The sequence below is a fragment of the Sorex fumeus genome, unplaced genomic scaffold (assembly GCF_029834395.1).
Source record: "Sorex fumeus unplaced genomic scaffold, SorFum_2.1 ptg000097l, whole genome shotgun sequence".
Lineage (NCBI taxonomy): Eukaryota > Metazoa > Chordata > Mammalia > Eulipotyphla > Soricidae > Sorex > Sorex fumeus.
Window position 1 is genome coordinate 300,665 of NW_026606154.1, and position 20,512 is coordinate 321,176.

Genomic DNA, 20,512 nt, shown 5'->3' on the forward strand with positions numbered 1-20,512 from the left:
AGTTACAAACTCAAACTTCCATGTTTGAGTTTCAATCATACATGATCAAACACCCATCCCCCCACCAGTGCACATTCTCTCCACCACCAATGTCCCCATTATAACCCCCATTTCTAACTCTCCTCCTTCCTCCATGGCAGACAATTTCCCCCATACTCTCTACTTTGGGGCATTATGGTTTACAATACAGATACTGAGAGGTCATCACATCTGGTCCCTTATCTACTTTCAGCACACATCTCCCATCCCGAGCGATCCCTCCAACCATAACTGACTGAGTGATCCCTTCTCTATCCCAGCCGCCTTCTGCCCCAGCTCATGGAGGCAGGCTGCCAACCATAAAGCAATATTGCTAGCCCTTGCCTCTACTGTCCTTGGGTCATGTACAAATTCGTAATCTCGGTTTAATCCATAGACATCTTGTCCCTTTGAGGTGAATCCAACAGAGCTGTGACAAAAAAAAAAGTTAGAACTGAACTTAATTAGTCAAAAAGCTAACAATATAGCTTTCTGATAACCTATTACGCTGATTAAAATATACTGCTCTCAACGACGTGCAGTCCCCTTAATAGACAGCTTTCTGTGACCGCTTCAGGCGGCGGCTGGCGGAGAGCAAATAAGTCAATACGAGACTCGCACACACCTGGCGTGGGGACGCGACTGCAGGCGGAGGGCCTTCATCTGCATTTCTCAGCCAGCCGATTTTTAATATCATCCTTCTTCCACGTAACCGGGTCGAGCCGCTTAGCGTCACACGCTTTTATAACTCTGGAAGGGTCCCCTGTGCGGAAGGCTCTGTCCCTGTGTGAGAACTCTGACGGACAGTCCTCTAGAGACCAGACCCGGCTCCGGCCTCGGCCCCCACCCCTCTCCCCGCTGCCCTGCACAGTCCAGCCGCTTCCTCCTGCCTGCGGACTCGAGAGGGAGGCAGGCGTGACGGGGGGGGGGGGGGGGCGGTGGTCCTGTGAGTTTGGCTGAGTCAGTCCTCAGATTCGGAACTGTCCGAGCATCTCGGGGTATGTCCTGTACGGCCCAAGTTGGTTTCCTCTAAGTACTCTGATCAGTGCTCGGAGCACTGAGGGCAGGGCCGTCCTCACACCCTGAACCCGCCAAGCTCCTACGTTTCCCGAACCAAGGGGGCTCACCCCACAGGCTGCCGGACAGTGAGGGAGTGTGTCTGTTTCCATACTGTGTGTGTGGGGGGGCTTTTCCCACATTTATTGGGGGGGGAAAATAATTTATTAAAAAGTGCTACCAACTTAAGAGTGCTAAATTCTCCTTTCAGAAGCTCGGTTTGCTAGAGAAAAGAGCTTAGAAAATGCTCAGGTGTATTACAGTTGCGGCCTCTCACATTTCAGGTCGAGGAGTTTGCCACCCCAAAGCCATTCTGGTGGGGCCGACGGGGAGTATCGAGGGTCACCCATGACCTTCCGTGTCCTCGACCTCATGGCTGTCAACGTTGCCGGCCCGGCAGCTACTGGTGAGTGAGCAGGCCCAGAGCCGGCGCTGGTGAAGGGACACGGGTCTCATGATTTTCTTAGGATAGTAACTTCCCTACTATCCTCATTTTCCAGACAAAGAGAGAAACGACTTAGAGGGATCACTCATTTGCCTAAAATCACAAGGCACTAAGGAGACAAAACAGGGAACTAAACCCAACAATCTCTTTCTAGAAACAGATTTAAAAAAAAAAATGTGGCTTCTACCTCAGTCTTCCTAGCATCCGATGTTAACGTTTCTTAAAAAATATTAATTTGAAAGAGCTAACGGGTTCCTTGATCACCAGCTGTATAACAAACATCAGGAACAGGGGTCCTTTGAAAACTACAGTCAGGGCATTTAGTCCACATTATGGTTTTCCTTTAAAACAAAACTACCCCCCACACCCTGACATAACAAGATGTTTGACTTAAAAACATTTCATCCTTGGGGTTGGAGTGATAGCACAGCAATAGGGTGTTTGCCTTGCATATGGCCGACCCGGGTTCAATTCCCCAGCATCCCATATGGTCCCCTGAGTACTGCCAGGAGTAATTCCTGATAACCCCATTGCCAGGTATGACCCAAAAAGTCAAAAAAAAACATTTTCATCCTTAAAATAACACATTTCTCCACTGCCCAATCTGGGTGAGCAGGTGGGGCTGGAATGTTTTATGCACGAAACCTGCCATTAAATCAGGGTGCTTAAAGCGAAAAAAAAATTTTTTTTAAAGGAGAGAAAGGAGGAAGGAAGGGGTCTGGGGGCAGGAGAGAAGGCAGGCAGGCCAGAAAAACATCTTCCAAAGTGTTCACCTTCTCATTACCTGTAATGTGAGCCTGAAAGGTGGAAACGGGGGCTCGTGAGCGAGACCCCTGGAACTGCATCTGGGCAGGAAACACAGAGGCTTGGGGGTCACGAGAGGTCACATGCCACTGGGCACAGAGGGGACAGTGTCACCGCTTCCCTTCCCGCCACCCAGGCCAGAAGCTCAGAAGGGGAATGATCCCATCGGGAGGCAGAGCATCCGAGTGTGACAGGCGGGGCCCGGCCCCAGCTCAGCACCCAAACCTTTCTAAGGCCCCGCCCGTGAGAGTCCCTCTGAGCCCGCGGGAAGGGCTCCCTGCTGGGGCTCTCCAGGGTCACTGCTAGAACGATTCTCTGGGGGCAGCATGCGCAGGGGGACTCGCTCATGGAACGCGGAGAAAGGAAGCAAGCATCTTAAGTCATTTTTTCACAAGCTTATTCCATTGGCACGCGTAACCAACAATGAGTAGGCCGCTGGGTGCTCCCGTCTGGAGAGGTGCTCTCCATCCAGGCAGTGCTCCGAGGCCCCGGGGCCACCCCCGGCAGGCTATTCAAAGAGGGGCCCCAGTGAGGGCCACTGTGGCTCAAACTCAACAATGCTGGGACCTCTCGGGCTGCCCCGCAGGCTCGGTGGTCACCAGGGCCTGCCCAGTGGTGTTCCCGGTGCGGATGGAACTTGGCCCTGGGACCCCCCCGAGCTTTTTCCCCAGCCCCTTGTGCAAGGCTTATGTTTCATGGCAGTGCTAGACTGTGGATCTTGGTGAACCGGAAACTCTTCCCCTCCTCCTTCCTCACCCACTTGTGAACTGTAGATCTGATGTTTTCTGATAGAAGAAACAACACGGATGGATGAGGGATGCTGGCGTAATATGCTGATAAAATTCAGCACCAAAATCACTTTTTTTTTGTTTCTTTTTGACCAAATAAGGAAAAGGAACTTGGAGAGGTTTGGTGCCAACCCTCAGGTAAAAGGCAGATGTGCGATAGTAAGTCTATGAGCCCCGGAAAGAAAAGTCGAGGAGAAGAAACAGAGGGAGAAAACACAAGTCCCGCATCTGCACTGAAAGCAAGAGAAGAAAAAATTAATATTCTGAATGAATTCTAGATTTGAGGAGGCCAGCAGTCACGCTCGTGTCTCTCTCAGGAGCGTGTCCAGGACAGACTGTTCTCAGCCAACGGCTCTACCTGGCTCCAGACACGGTGGGAACATGGGCTGTTCACGTCAAGGGGAGCCGTTTCCAAATTCCCCACAAACACCCCTAAGACAGAACCTGCAACCAACTCGTTTTTCCAATATAGATCAGGAATTACAGAGATGACATTAAAAAAAAAAAAGAACGGTTTCAAGCGGAATTTTCCTATTTAAATGTATAAAGAATTTTTAAAAAATTCGTTCTGTCTTCTCATTGGTGACAGCCGATTACTTGGACTTTTTTCCTGCTGGGGCCTGTCATTCTTGGTACTTAAACCTCTTAACTCTCTATAAAAGTTGCTCTTGTTATTAGGTAGAAAACTGATCAAAGCAGAAAAATATGCAGGGTTTATGCCAAAGGGTAGGAAGAGAGGAGGAGGAGGAAGAGGGCAGGGTGGGCATGGGGGGGCGGGGTTTTCACTTGAGCCCACGCTACTCCCCAGGGCACTCTGGGTCTTGATTCTAAACGGACAAATCATTTCTTCTCTGGAATCTCTGACACCTACCTAATTTGGAAGAATAAAACCCCACAAGCCAACTTTCTAAAATATCTGGCTTTTTTTTTTCCTTTTTTTCCTCCAGCACTGTCCAAGCAGGAACTGAGTAAGGGGGGCACCTTTACAATGTCTGCCTCGGGTCGCCTTTCAAAAATTCGAAATAAATCATCATCCTTACTTTATTATAACACGTGACAGAGGTTACATGCAGATCTCATTAGGATGCTTTCTTAAACTCTAAGTGCTGAACTTAAATGAGAGGCATTTGGTACAATCTGAAAAATATTCAGTTCAATTAAAAGTAATTGATGCATGGTGAAATAATTCTTCCCAAAGCTGCTGTAAAATCATCAAAAAAATAAAGCTACTTAATAATTTTCATCTCCTACAGGCTAGAGAGAAGCATTATTGCATATTAAAAATTGGAGTGTAGTTTTCCCAGAGGTAAAAGAAAGTTATTAAAACAACCTATTTATTGTTGATATAACTATCCATTTGCGCCAGACAAAAAGTAACAAATTTCAGTACATTAAAAGAAAAGCTAATTAAGGGATAATTAGTATTTTCTGTATTTTGATAATTAGGGGTTAGTTGGCTATTCCTTTTCAAATTTCTATTCGGTGCACCCGACAATGCCTTTAATGAGCAGCTAACGCTATTGAATCCCTTATGGCAGGGGAGTTTAGTGACCACCACTACATTACTTTCATTCATCACTGCCTCTTTACCTATAAATTAATCCAGCCCCGTAGCTATGTTGATCTACTTTATATCAATTTCTTCATCCATATCAGCTGAATATGTATGGCATTAACCTCATTTGCTAGTTGGGAAAAGCAGAATTAAAATGAGATCTAATTTCTCGTGCACAGCACAATTTCAAAACTGCCTGCTAATTTCCACCACCTGTCAGTGTGAAGAGCCTTTACTTTCTTGTAATTAAATAAAACAGTATATTTTTTAGCAGCTCTGAAAAATGCTAATCTTTCAAAAGTGCTCAGTGATCATTAATCATTAGGACAGTAAAGGAGCCTTACTGAGAATGCTCATTTATCCTTTGTTTGAGCTAAAAAAAAAATTTTTTTTGGCCTTTCACGGGCGAGAAAAAAAAATAAATAACTATACCGACTAGAATATAAACATCAGCTATTACCATCCACATGACCGAACGCTCCCTTCCTCCGGCGGTTTCACGTTGCGTGAAGGAGAGGCAGCTAGTTTGGGAAAAATCAGCAGCTTTCTGCACACTCTCCTCGCTGGAATCAGCAGTACTCTCATACACGCACACGGTCCATCGAGGCGTCCCGGGACCGAAATCCCTAGGACTCAGGCTGGGATCCAGTGGGAGAAAGATTTGTGCCTATCCATTTGGAAACAAATGCAGTCAGTGAACTGCCAACTGCGCCCTGCCCGTGAAACGGCTGTGGAAAGGCGGGCTCTGAATAAAGGCAGTGGCATTCGGATCGAGACCAAGCCCAGTGCTCTTAGCTGGAGCGGAATGGACTTCCCCAGTATCCGTAACATCACCAGCAGGGAGGACCTGGAAATAGTAATTATGAAGAGAATGCTGTCTGTCATAATAACGGAAAACTCTGGTGTTTTACTAGGATCCGATATGCTTATTTCACTTAATGACTATATTTGAGGGTTGCTGGGTCCACATCTGGTGGTGCTCAGAGTTTAGTCCTGGCTCTGTGCTCGGGGGAACTCCTGGACGTGCTTAGGGGACCCAGCGCAGGGTCAGCGCCTGAACTCTTGCACTGCCGTCTCAGCCCCAAGGATCGCTGCATCTTTTTGTTTTGTTTGTTTGGGGGGGCTCACACATGGAGGTGCTCAGGGCTTACTCCTGGGTCTGTGCTCAGGGTTCACGCCTGCGGGGCTTTGGGAATCTCATGCAGTGCGGGGATTGAACGAGACTCATCTATGAGCAAGGCAAGTGCCTTCGCCGCTTTAACTGCCTCTTCGTCCTAATTTAATTTTATTATTTTTCTGACATTTCAGTTTTTAACTTGTTTTGCATCATTCCAATAATACACATAAGCTCACCGCCTGAAATTCAGGTTTGCTGTCTGTACATATTTATCAATTAGTTTATCTTGTTAATTTGTCTTCCCAGTTATGAGAGAAGAACATGAGTCAGTAATGAACACTATATATTTGAGAACACCCACATACACCTAATATGTAAATAATTAGTACCAGACTCGTTCTCAGGTTTGATGTATCTTTTCTTTAAATACTCATGTGCCCGGGAAGTAATAGTCTATGATTATTTCTTGTATTTACTCTAAAAAATAGCTACTGTATCAGTACATAAGTTATTAATGGGAGAACTTTGTTTTTTTTTAGACTTTTATTTGGGGGGGAGGTCACACCCGGAGATTCTCAGGGGTTACTCCTGGCTCTGCACTCAGGAATTACTCCTGGCGGTGCTCAGGGGACCATATGGGGTGCTGGGAATCGAACCCGGGTTGGCTGCGTGCAAGGCAAATGCCCTCCCACTGTACTATCACTTCGGCAGCAGTAGAAGAATTTAAAAAAATTATTACAAATAGAATGATCCACAATATTCCTCATTATATTTTCTAAGAAAAAATTTGACCTACAGTCACTGTCTTGGGAATCTAAAAAATCTTTTGGAGATATTTCACCGAATTTATTTACAAACTTGTAGCTACCCGGTTTTCATTACTTCGGCTGATCACCAAGTCACCCTAATACATAATAGATGCTGAGCATTCCCGGAAGGGAAAGGAGACAGAGATAGCTAGTGGCTTCTTTACAAACAGCGAGTGGCCCCAGGGTTTCTGCAGCCCCAGCCAGAGGCTGCAGCCTCTCATCTGGATTCCCTTCATGCAAGCCACTTAAAGCAATTACGAGCAGAGAGAGAAAAAACTTTCAGGGATTCTCTTTGATAACTGCTTTGACACTAAATAATAAGATAACCCGTTTTAGCACCAGCATCACAAGTAAACGCAGGAAACTGAGAAGACTCCACAGGAAGCTCCAAACTGGGACCGGACTACCCCGAAACCCCGACCTTGACTCTCAGGACCGCACTGGCCTGCCCCGAAACGCCAACCTTGTTGCCTCAGGACCACACTGGCCTGCCCCTCTGGTCTTTGTGCTGCAACTCATGCAATTTTCTTTCTTTGCTTTTGTTTCTTCTGATTTGGGGCCACACCCTGAAGTGCTCAGAGCTTATTCCTGGCTCTGCTCTCAGGGCTGGGGACCCCATGGGGTGTCAGAGATCGAACCCAGATCAACCGCATGCAAGGCAAGCGCCCTGCCCACTGTCCAATCTCTCCAGCTCCACCTCACATCTTTCGAAGAGAGCAGACCCCACCCTAGGGCTGCCATGATTGGAGTTCGCCTCTCCATCACAGAAAGGCCTCAGTACAGGTTTGGCAGGTTTTGTGACATCTGTGGAGGCATCCATCATGGTCCCAGAAGCACAGACTATCAGAGTCAGGCAGAATGCACACATACGCCACCCCCCCCCACCCCACCTATATCCATATCTTTATCAGCACACAGGTGTGCACGTGTGCACAACATCACAGACCTGGGCATAATGACACTATGGGCTTTCTTTTCTTGTTTGTTTTTTTGCTTTTTGGGTCACACCTGGCGATGCTCAGGGGTCTCTCCTGGCTCTGCACTCAAGAATTACTCCTGGTGGTGCTCGGGGAACCATATAGGATGCTGGGAATTGAACCTGGGTCGGCCACAAGGCAAACGCCCTACCCGCTGTACTATCGCTCCGGCCCCCCAAGTGCTCTTTATTGCAGAGATGTATACGTAAGGCTCCAGTTCCGTTTGTGAGAAGACCATCTATGCCTGGCGCCGACGGTGACTATGGAGGCCACAGGCCAGTGAGGGTCTACAGAAAAGAAACCTGAAAATTTAATAACTAGGAACTCTTTACAATCGAGTTCTCTAATAGTGAAGGCTCTTCAAAGATAAAGCTCAGTTCCTTACCGTAGCACTATATTACTCTTGCACAGCAGTTTTTCGGAATCAGAAAAACTTCAAAGGCCAGAAGTTGGGATACAAATAATCATCACGGAAAGAAACAATGACTTTCCATCTTTTAAAAAAATGAATCAAGAGAAAGGCTCCCCAAACGACATTTATAATCCACACATGGAGCTTGACTGCGCATGTTTTGTGAACGGATATCAAAGTGCACAAGTGACTTCTGTATCACTTTAAAATTTACAACCATTAAAAATAAATGAAAAAATGATGCACATCAAAAATACTCTGCGGAAGCACATGCTTTTCCAAGGACTCATAAGGACTTTCATCTCTGTATTCTCCCGGCTGAATTCAGTGCAGGCACAAGGGAGAGGTACCAGATTAATTAATGCAACATCAAGAATAATGCAGTACCGGGTGAAGGCCTGGACCCACGGCTCAACGGCTAACCCCACTTTGATCCCCGGGACCGCATAGTAAATACCACCTGCAGTGACCCCGGGACAAGGAGCAGTCACCGAGTACCCGGGGCGTGGCCTAACCCCCACCCCTCCAGGAATGGCATCATTACATCTCAAAGATCTGCATCTTTTGCAGTGCTATGTATCAGAGCCGGGGCCTCATCCTGCAGGACAAGTGAGCAACCATTGAGCTACATTCCTGGCCCCAGACCCACAGGACATCTGAGCTACATCCCTGGCCCCAGACCCACAGGACATCTGATGCCAAATAACAGCATATTTGATCTGAAGTCCGTGCATACACAGAGAAGCGCTCATTTTTCCAGTTTAAGCCCTTTACATCTGCAACTAACATCAAAATCTTCACTACTAAGTGCGTAAATTTAGGTTTCTCTGTTCCACACTGCCTTGTCTGGGATCTGATCCTGAATCAACACTTAATACACTTAGAGAGTTAATACTGGAAAGTATAACTTGGCAGATCGACTTATATCATCTGAACACTGATATATGAAACATATACATTATAAATGTACATATGGGAATTGAAAGAATGCATCTCTGGGTAGGGACACATCCCAACAGTAGAAGAATTAGAATAAAAGCGTTAACCATTCTTTAATAATAAAAACCTAACAATTTCTAACAATACTACCATAGCAACAGACTATGACATATCTATGCATTAAAGGTGAAAGGAGCCCAGAACTTAAGTTTGCAAAGTTGAAAAACACTTAGCAGTGAAAATTCCAAAACACTATCACATTCTCTAACAATCCAACTTTAAAAGCTAATTTTTAACTGTCACAAGTACTTTTCCCCTACAGCCTGCAAGAGACACTTTTCCCAGTAGAGTATTTTAAAATAATTTTATAGTAGAATAGTTTCAGTGGATTACTTAAGTGTTTTTGTTTTATTTATTTATTTATTTATTGGGGGGCCACACCTGGCAATGCTCAGGGGTTACTTCTGGCGCTGCACTCAGGAATCACTCCTGGCAGTGCGTGGATGCCGGGAATCAGACCCAGGTGGGCGGCTCGCAAGGCAAACGACCTTCCTGCTGCACTGTCTCTCCAGCCCCTAGTGTTTTTTAATGTTTATTTGTTTTCTTTTTTAATGTTTTAAAGCCGAGGCCTAACGTAAACAACAGAGTGTATATTCTAGATAGTTTTCTTGTTACTGCATTCCCTGAAGTGCCTTTCCTTGCATGTGTTGTCGAGGCTAACGGTATACATTGCCCACAATGAGAAGAGAGCCAGCGTCCCAGAGACGCGGCAGGCCCCCGTGGACGGCACACACCGTCGCAGAATCCACTCCAGTGACCGCGCGGCCACGTTTTCCGGTTTCATTATCCAAGCGCGCGCTCTCCTGCTCGGGTTGCCAGGGAAGTGTGAGAGCCTGGAGCAGGAGGGCGCGGAAGTGCAGGGAGAGAATGCCATCTGCTGCTCTCTGAGTGTACTCGGCACGGACAGGGAAGCCAGGGCACGAGCCGCAGCCCGAGCTCCACAGGCCGACGTGGAGCCGGTGGGCTGACCCCATCCCCATTTCTGTTCCGGACCCCGGGGGACTCCGTCAGCGGCCACTCTGCAGGTGTCTCAAGCTCACACCTAACACGCATCCCTCAACACATGTGGCTCTGGCTGGCCAACCACACAGGGGCAGTTCTGAGGATGCAAGGGGAGGGGGCTGGAACTATAAGCACGAAGCTGCAAGCTTCCCCCCTGACCCATCAAACAGTGCCCCATGGCCCTCCCTGCATAGCAATCGGGAAACTTTTAGGAGCCGAATGGAAGAACAGGACCAAAAGAGTGAGGAACGGGGTGGGGCGGAGGGCTCCTAGCCCAGACGCCGCACCAAGCTGCCCCCTCCCCACTGCCTGAACATCTGGGCTGCCGCCACACTTCCTGGGCATGCTGGATTCCATTCCCAAATATCACAGGGTCCCCCGCAAGCACCTCTGGGTGTGGGCCCCAACCCCAAAGCAACAACCAGTCAAACAGGCAGGCCTCTGGCCTAGTGGGTATCTTCTCGGGAGAAAGGAGTCTTTTCCAGAATTCACTCAGGCACCTTGGACCTTCGCTGGGACACGCGTGCTCCAAATGCGGACAGACGCAGGGTATCTGCGAAGTCAGAGCACTTGGAAAGTGTGTGTGTGTGTGTGTGTGTGTGTGTGTGTGTGTGTCCCGTGGATGCAGGGAGGCAGTGAGGAGAAAGGAGGAATACCCGGTTCCCTGAAATTTCCACGTGAACTTTAGGATAAGCTTGCCAATTCCTGCAAAGGAGATGGCTGCTGCTTTGATGGAGGACGATGAATCTGCAGGTCAGTGGCGGGCTGGGGGGAGGCGGGTGAGGAGGCAGTACTGCCAGCTCAGCACCGTTTTCATCATCTTTTCATTTGTTAGATTCTTTTTTTCCCCTTTAAATTTGTTCCATGGATGTTTTGTAGTTTCTGGTATTTAATGTCTATACTTCTATCCATGATGTTCTTTCCTGATGCTATTATAAACAGAAGGTTTCGTTCATTTCATTTTCAGGTTGCTTCCTGAAAGTATTTATAGAAATCCAATTGGCCTTTATATTGAGCGTCTGTCCCGTGAATGCACTTTTATTATTATTATTGGTGTTAGTAGGTTTTTCTTTTTCCTTTTTTTTTTTAAGACCATCTTCTTAGTATTTTCCGTTTACAAGGTCATGTCATCCGCCAACAGAAACGGTTTACCTTTTCCTTTCCAATTCAGGTACCTTTTATTTCATTGTGTTGCCTAATCTCTCTAATAGTACAATGTTTAATACAAGTCAAAAGACATCTCTGTCCTACTACTGACCACCAGGGAGAGCATCTGTAGGTCACTAGATTCCGTTTGCTCAACGAAGCATTTTCCGTCCATCTCCATGCGAGCGTGGCATGCAGTTGCCTTTAGTTGTGACGGCTCTGCCAGCCTGGTTCTGCCAGCAGGGTAAACGGGCCTCACAGAACCAGGGGGAAGGAAGTGTTCCCTCCCCTTAGACTTTCGGAAGCACTAGTGGACGACTGATATTACTGGAATGTTTGGAAGAATTCACTTGGGAAATTTATCTAGACCCTTCTTTGTGGATAGTTGATTACTAGTTAAAATCTTTTTCGTTCTTACGTGTTGATTCATGTTTCTGGGTTTTAGGTTTTGGTTTGGTTTGGTTCGTGGGCCACCCTTGCAGTGATCAGGGCTTACTCCGGGCTCTGCACTCAGGAATTTACTCCTACTGGGGGGTTGGGGGACAATATAGGATGCTGGGGATCAAACTCAGGTAGGTCATATGCAAGGCAAGCCTCGCCCCGCTGTATTATCATTCCAAGTCCCTTATTTTCCAATTTTCAGTAGAATCGGTTTTGTCAGAAGTCACTTCCTTTAATCCTCAAGTACTCTGGGTAGCTTGGCTAGCTATGTATTCTCCCTGTTTCTGTCTGTCTGGAAACGATTTTTTTTGGGACATGTGTATTTTTTAATCACTGAAGATAAAACATCCTTCTGAGTAAAAGGGCCTGCTGTATGAATATATCAGTGCAATTAAAAATACTGTAATTATATTTCAGAACTTCGGTTTGATAGGTGCCAGCATTCTGTTTCATATGGGAAAAAATTCCTGTGATAATCACTTGAAGTTTGGACAAAACTCCACAGCTCTATTCTTAGAATAATTCTGCAGGCTTCATAATTCAGATGAGCTTCGGTTTAACCCTTGAGAGAAGACAGTCCAGCTTGCGTAATCTCTTCCACCAGGAGGATGTTGGTGGCGATTGGTGCAGGCATGAAGAAGTTGTTTCTTTACACAGTCGTTGTCCCAAACACCCAATTATGTTGCAAACTTGTTCAAGTTCACACTGGGAATTTTGAAAGGCTTCCTTTCTTTCCGAAGGGCAGTTTGTGGCTCTGGGAATCCCCGTGACCGGCTCTGTCCACACTGTGAACATGGCATTCGGCTGCCTTCTGGCCTCCAGGTTTGGAAGAGAAACCAACCTTCCACCTTTCTGGAACTGCCTTCGTGCTTGTGCCGAGTGGTTTTTGCTTGTTCATTTCAAATGTTTCTCTTGTCTGATCGCTTTGACCACGATGGCCTTTTACTGTAGATCCCTTTTCTTGCATTTCTTTGGTGTGTGATACTTTTTATCGCGTGTGGTGTGTTTTAATCCACTGATGCCGGGATGTTTTCTTCTGTTCCTTTCTGTGTCTCTTCTCCAGTCCTGCCCTGCCCATCATATATGTCGCCCATCATATATGCTGGGGAACTTAATAGCTATCTACTGAATGCCCATGTTCATGGCAGTTACTCAGCACAGAGAAACTCCCGAAAGCTCACAAGCTATATGCCAGGCCCCCGAGGGTGGTACCGATTTAGGAGGATGACGGGCCAGAAACCTGTAATGTTCTATTAACAGATATTCACAAGGCAATATGATTGCTGAACTAGGAACCATAACATACATATATATATATATACATACATATATATATAATAAAAGAAACAGGCTTTTTTTAAAGAGTTTAGAAGATCTCGGACCGGAAGGATGGGGCAGTGGGTAAGATGACTGCCTTGGATGAGGCTGACTTGGATTCGATCCCTGGCACCCCACCTGGTCCCCTAAGCCTAGCCCGGAGTGATCCAGGTGTAATAATCCCTGAGCATCGGCAAGTGTGATCCCAGTGTGACAAGGACGGGGTGCTCACACGGAAGCTCGGGAGGAACAGCCAAGGAGGCGAGGGGCTGAGACATGGCATTTCTCAGTCACAGAGCTCCAGGCAGAGGCGACATCCTGTTCCAAGGTTCAGAACTGAGCCTGGTCAAGGAGTTAGGGCGCAGGGGTCACGGGGCACGGGGGTCGAGTGGAATGTGGCACCCACAGGGGAGAGAGAGAGAGTGAGGGGCCAGCCCACTCCCGCTTCTGCACTAAAGAAATGAAGTTGAGTGTGAGCGACCTCGACCAGCTAGCACACCTCCCCTTGGCCCTAGTTTGGAATGCAACGACGCACGCCCTCACCGGAAGTCGAGTTTCCGTCTAGTCTTTAGGTGGTTGCCAGAAAGAGAGCGTAAGGGGAACTTACTAATGTTTGCGAGCGGGTTGTTTCATTTGTAAAATGGGAACAATAACCCGAGTGTTCAGACTCACTGTGCAGACCAGGGAGTCTGTGGGCTTCCCAGCGAGTGCCAGGGGACACATTAAGGACACCCCAAACTGCTTCTGTACAGCAGAGATGCCAGAGAAAAAGGAACATGGAAAAACCGGGTTCCACTCTGGGATTGTGTGGTAGGAATGCTTGAGAAATGAAATGACTTTAGGAATGCAGGCTTCCAAACGGGGTACAATGTAGCACTGCACTGTACTGTTCTCCCGCTGTTCATTGATTTGCTTGAGCGGGTCCAGTAATGTCTTCAATGTGACACTTGTTGTTACTGTGTTTGGCATATCGAATACATCACAGGGAGCTTGCCAGGCTTTGCCTTGCAGGCAAGGTACTCTCGGTAGCTTGCCGGGCTCTCTGAGATGGGTGGAGGATTCAAACTAGGGTCGGCCGGGTCAGCCGAGTGCAAGGCAAATGCCCTACCGCTGTGCTATCGCTCCAGTCCATCATCAGTTAACGAAATACAAATTAAAATCAAAAGTTAGCACTATACACATAGCAGACTGGCATTAACCAGTGACATCACCAAATGCTGCTGAGGCGGAAGACAGTGGCCCAGGGTACAATGTATACAGCAACAATGTGAAAATAGTAACAAAAGAACCAAGTTAGCTGGTGATGTGATTCCCCTCCCCCTACCCCCCCAGCATGTAAACTTTTCAAAAAAAAGAAAAGCTGGTCTTAAATTTTGGAGGAAAAATTCCAAATCCCATCATTCTAAAATAACTAGTCTCGCTTTATAGATTTCTCTCCAAATATTTTCAACAGGATAGTGTGAAGGCATTTCTATTCCATTTTACAGTTTTGACCTCACTTGGATCAAACGAATGCTGGGTTAATTATGATGCAAAGGTATTCACTTTTGTAAAAGCAAAAAAAATAAGATTTGGCTACATTTAAGATAGAACAACTCATCATAATTTGATTGATACCCAACTTAGAGTAACACATTTGAGATATAAAAAGAGGCACCTCGTATACATTTGGTGCCGTGTAATTATTTCCTAATTTTATTTGTCTTATTGTCAACTTGAACCATTTATTTCTAGCTATTCCTTTTTTCTTCCCTGTAAAGGTAAAGGTAAAAGGTAAAGGCCCTTCCGTTGATCATCAATTTGCTCGAGCGGGCCCAGTAACGTCTCCATTGGAGACTTTGTTGTTACTGTGTTTGGCATATTGAATACGTCATGGGGAGCTTGCCAGGCTCTGCCGTGTGGGCGAGATACTCTCGGTAGCTTGCCGGGCTCTCCGAGAGGGGCGGAAGAATCGAACTGGGGTCGGCCATGTTGGCTGCGTGCAAGGCAAACGCCCTACCGCTGTGCTATTGCTCCAGCCCTAAGACTTCCCTGTAGTCTTATTTAATAAAAACTAATACTAAAAATATTTATAGTAATCCTACATAGTAAAATATCATAGTACACTTGACAAAGGAAGCATCAAGCTATAGCCTTTTTATAAAAAACAGAAAATTCTACCTAAAGGGTGACCATAACAAAATCAAATATTTTTCACATTAGTATATAATTATTATCATCATCATCAGGAAACCATAAATAACCTAAATATTGAGGTAAATTTCCCAGGGGCAAAAAAGAAATGCAATTCTATATAAAAAGCTTATTCTGGGGGCTGGAGTGATAGTACAGTGGGTAGGGCATTTGCCTTGCACGCGGCCAACCCGGGTTCGATTTCCAGCATCCCATATGGCCCTGCCAGGAGTAATTCTTGAGTGCAAAGCCAGGAGTAACCCCTGTGCACTGCCGGGTGTGACCCAAAAAGCAAAGAAAAAAAGTTTATTCTGGAATTTTCAAGAATTATGAAATTCTTTATTATTGAGAATACAAACTATAAATCCAAAGAAGATACGAATGCTCTTGGAAATTCTTAAGTTTAAAGAGCTACTATTCCAGATAAAAGAAAATATTCTTATAAACTTACTGAGTTGTAGTACTTACAAATTATCTGAGTAGAATTTGCATAAATGTCCCCCAAAATTGATCATCCAGCCTTCAAATCATTTAAACTTACGGATGCTAAACTTTCAAAGATGAAGGTATGACTGAACCCTCATCAAAGCTACACTGTGATCTCTCAAAGACATTTATAACTCTCCTGGCTCCTCATCCTCATCCTACCATGAAAAATGTAAAATGTGCCAGAAAGTATGTGAAGGAACATACTGAAAAACATGTAAATAAATTTCAATTTTTTAAAAGCCCAAAGTTACTAACAGAGTAAATCTTCTGTTTCCACTTTAAAATACAAAACAATAAGACGAAAAAAACATTAAGGTAAAACAATTGTGACTAAATGACGAGTTGTATAAAACATTCATTCCTTAGTTCGGCTAGTCAGTCTTCAAATAATGGTGAATCTAGACATAAAGCAAGCATATTGATCTTACATTGACTTCAGTATCAATCAATTCACTTCAATTGACGAATTAAATTTCTTACGTAGAAATTTGTCCACTATGTCAATCAGTTTACATAAATAAATGAATATCTTCATCTTTAATAACCTTTCTAAAAGTCTCCAGTGAAAACCTACCTTTGAGGTTCTTTGAAGTTGATCCCCAACATACGTTTTACGAAACTGGTCCAGGAACCACAGAACTGCCAACTCTATCTTCTCGTTAGAGCATCGGGGTAACCCGGTATCCATTAACGAGATCAGCTGAAAAACTCTATTCATGAAGGAAAAAGATACAATTTCAGTAAAATTTCTCTAAATTTTATCATACACAGGGTAAGCTTCTCATATAGGACTGCTTCTTTTCTTTTTTGCCTGGCTGGAGCGATAGCACGGCGGTAGGGCGTTTGCCTTGCATGCAGCCAACCTGGCCGACCCGAGTTCGATTCCTCCGCCCCTCTCGGAGAGCCCGGCAAGCTACCGAGAGTATTCAATATGCCAGACACAGTAACAACAAAGTCTCCAATGGAGACGTTACTGGGCCCGCTCGAGCAAATCGATGATCAACGGGAGGGCCTTTCTTTCTTTCCTTTTCTTTTCTTTTTTGCCTTGGGAAATTTAGCTCAATATTTAGGTTATTTATGGTTTTCTGATAATATTTATAAGCGTTTATTGTTAATGTAATATATCACTATCACTATCACCCCATTGTTCTTCAATTCGCTTGAGCGGGCCCAGTAATGTCTCCATTCGTCCCTGTCAAGTGCAAGTGTAGCCCGATGACATATTGGGGACTCCTTCAGGGTCGGGGGAATGAGGACCATTCATTGTTACTGTATTTGACATATCGAGCACGCCACGGATAGCTTGTCAGGCTCTGCCGTGTGGGCGGGATACTCTCAGTAGCTTGCCAGGCTCTCCGAGATGGAGGGAGGCTTTTGGGGCAGCCTCTAATCACCTTTACAGATGTTCCTAGTCAGGCATATAGGCGGGTATGATATTCTCAGTAGCCTGCCGAGTTCTCTGAGAGTGAGAACTAGAGAATAAGAGGTCTAAGAATAAGAATAATAGAGTATAAGCTTCCGGGACCTTGGTTTTATAGTCTCTGGATGGCCGTTGATGGGGTTACACAGCAGTTGGTGGGTGTAACTGTCTAGCTACTGGCAGGTGGGGGAGCTGGTGGAGGAGGCCCAGACCCAAACCGAGCAGGCCTGGAGATCTCAGCCCCGGGTCCCGCACAACTGTAATATATAATGTAATATAAATGCAATATATAATCACTGTAAAATGTGGGAAAGATATGAAAGCCAATAAATGCAGTATTTTCCCAATCATCTGAAATTCCACCATCAGGAAGAGATACTACCATCTGGCTTAAGTTTCTCCGCAGTTTCTTCTTGAGACATTCACATTACATATAAGCCTGCATACGTGCACAGACTTATTATTTTACTCCGAGTTGGTATAAAAAAGCATAACATAACATATAATCATATATCTACACAGATTAAATGTGTACATAATTGTGCATGATTTAGTTTGATTAAAATATGTAGAATAAAATCTAGTCATATGCACACACAGATATATCTATGCAGATACAACGTTTTAGTAAAAGGAGGATACTGATGCACAATTTTAATTTTACTTTCCGTTTATATATACATGTATACGCACATATAATTTGGGAGTGGGTGGGGATCAACGAAGGGCCACACAAATCCAAGGCACTGCTCTACAGTTGAACTACATCTCCTGATTGTCATTCAATTGTATTTTATTTTTTTGCTTTTTGGGTCACACCCGGCGATGCTCAGGGGTTACTCCTGGCTCATGCACTCAGGAATCACTCCTGGCGGTGCTCGGGGCACCATATGGGATGCTGGGAATCAAACCTGTGTCAGCCATGTTGGCTGCGTGCAAGGCAAACGCCCTACCCGCTGTGCTATCGCTCCAGCCCCTCAACTGTATTTTTATGTTATTCAGTATCTGGGGCGGGGGGGGGGGGTCACATGATTCAAAATACAAAAGGAGCCAAGAGGCACAACTATAAAATTACATAGCACCTTCTATAAATTCATAAAATTCTTTTTTTTAAATTTTTTTTATCATTTTTTTTATTAGTGAAACACCATGAAGTACACTTATAGACTTATAAATTTTTGTGCTTGGGTTTCAGTTATACAATGATCAAGTACCCATCCCTCCACCAGTGCCCATCCTCCCCCACCACGGGTCCTAGCATCCCTCCCACCCCCCATTCCCCCCCCCCCCCGTCCCACCCTGCCGCTGTGGCAGGGCATTCCCCCTTGTTCTCTCTCTCTTCTTTTGGGTACTGTGTTTTGCCAGAGAGGCATTGAGTGGCAATCATGTTTGGTCTATAGACTACTTTTAGCAATATAAATTCATAAAATTCTTACTCGAAATAACCACAAGATGATCTTAAAAAACAAGTACTTTTGATTCAAGCACGTGAATATTCTGATCAGAAAAGTACACGATAACCTAGATGCTAAGTAAAGATACCTAGACAAAAAAAATTACTGTAATGAGGAGTTTAGATTCAAATTTTTCACTGACCCACATGGACGCAACAGCGCAAAGCAGGCAGAGGTGGGGCTGGAGCGATAGCACAGCGGGAAGGATGTTTGCTTTGCACGCAGCCGACATGGGTTCAATTCCCAGCATCCCATATGGTCCCCTGAGCACCGCCAGGAGTAATTCCTGAGTGCATGAGCCAGGAGTAAGCCCTGTGCATCACCGGGTGTGACCCAAAAAGCAAAAAAAAAAAAAAAAAAAAAAAAAAAAAGGCAGGCAGAGGGGACAGGGGACAGTCACTTAGGGGCACGAAGCCAGAGGCAAAAATCAGCAAGACAGCTTGCAATCTCTGAGCAATACGGAGGGATCAGCTGAGATTGAACAAAGAATTGTTTTTAGCTGGTAATAGTACCTACCTATAAACAGAGAGGTGCGATTTCTTTTTATATCATTCAAGAAATTAGAGGAACTCCTGAATTCTATTAGGGTTAAGATTCTGCCAGGCAGGGGGCCGGAGCAATAGCACAGCGGGTAGGGCATTTGCCTTGCATGCAGACCTGGGTTCAATTCCTGGCATCCCATATGGTCCCCCATGCACCACAAGGAGAAATTCCTGAGTGCAGAGCCAGGAGTAACCCCTGAGCATCGCGGGATGTGTTTCAAAAACAAACAGGCAAATTATGCTACAAACACAGCAGTGAAGTGGCAGATAAAACTTATTTCTGCTTTTTCCAGTGAATTTAACAAGAAGCACTAATCCCTTGAAGAAAACTAACTTCAGATGAAAATATTATACTGGGCTGGAGAGAGGGTACAGGGGTTAGCCTGGTCCCATCCTGTGCAGCTCAGGGTCCCCCCTAACCCTCCCCAAGTCAACCCTGGAGGTTCCTGAGCACCACTGGGCATGGCCCTGGGGCAGCACCTGACCCTTGGGTACTTGCATTAAACTACCAGTTGGGTCTGCCAAGCTTGGGAGAACCCTCCCCCCAACCCCCGAATGCTATCTGAATGGGGGGTGGGGGTCAAAGGAAGACACATTTGAGTACAGAGCTCACTCAAAGGTGAAAAGATAGTTCGTGTGCTGAGTTGCATGGGTGCATCCTTAGCACAGGGTCTCTGGAAGCACAGCTGAGAGCCACCCCTAGGAGAGAGGACAAAGGCAGGGGAAGACCAGGAGACAGGAGGGAAGTGCACGAACATCTAGGGGGAAGCACATGCCACCAGAGGGAAGTGCCGAGTCCCCGAGTGATACCCAGGGGTGCCGGTGGGCCAAGGCAGGGGGGCTGGAGAAGGGGCTGGGGTGTTCTGGGCAATGGCAGGGCCGCCGGACGCTGGTGGGGAAGAGTGTGGACGGGGAAAGACGGGCCAGGACTTGGGAGAGAGAAGGACCCTGAGCAGAGACGGCATGAGGGGACAGAGGGGCAGCCCCTTGGGGCAGGCGCAGTCGAGGGGGGCACGGGACAGGGATGACCACCTCCCCGAGTTTCTCCAGAGCATCCCATTCTGGTCACGAGGAGCAAAGCGGGAGTGACGATAAATTTTCATCATCGAATTAGAATTCATGTGGCCTGAGCACAAAGGTACTTATTTGCTGGTATTTAAGTTAAAGGCAGACTTTAATTACGTTAAAGAACACGTTTTAATTATCACTATCACAAGACTGGGAGCTTTTTGTGATATTAACCTGTTTCTGATAAAACAGCAGAGGTTTTTTTTTTTTTTTTTGGCAGGAACCTCACGATTTTCTAATTGGGTTGTGTTCTCCCAGGAGTTGGAAAGGTATCGTCAGAGCAGCGAGCCACGGAACGCGGCGTGCCTGGAGCCCCCACCGGTGTATGTGGCTTCTTCATGGGAAACTGATGGTTTGGAATTTTACCCAAAACATTATCATTGAAAGCCTCAACGCGTCAAAGCAGGGCTGGAGAGACAGTCCAGCGGGGAGGACGTTTGCCTCAGATGCAGCCGACCTGGTTCAATCCCCAGCATCCCAC

The 20,512-nt window shown here is 46.0% G+C and overlaps 1 protein-coding gene across 1 annotated transcript in view; it reads right to left on the bottom strand.

The window, feature by feature from the left end:
- The window catches only part of RANBP17 (RAN binding protein 17), a 243,532-nt gene that overhangs the window by 170,320 nt on the left and 52,700 nt on the right, over positions 1-20,512 (bottom strand). Inside the window, exon 14 of the mRNA XM_056133105.1 lies at positions 16,122-16,257. Coding sequence (XP_055989080.1) covers positions 16,122-16,257 — 136 coding nt within the window. The remainder of the gene's footprint in view (positions 1-16,121; positions 16,258-20,512) is intronic.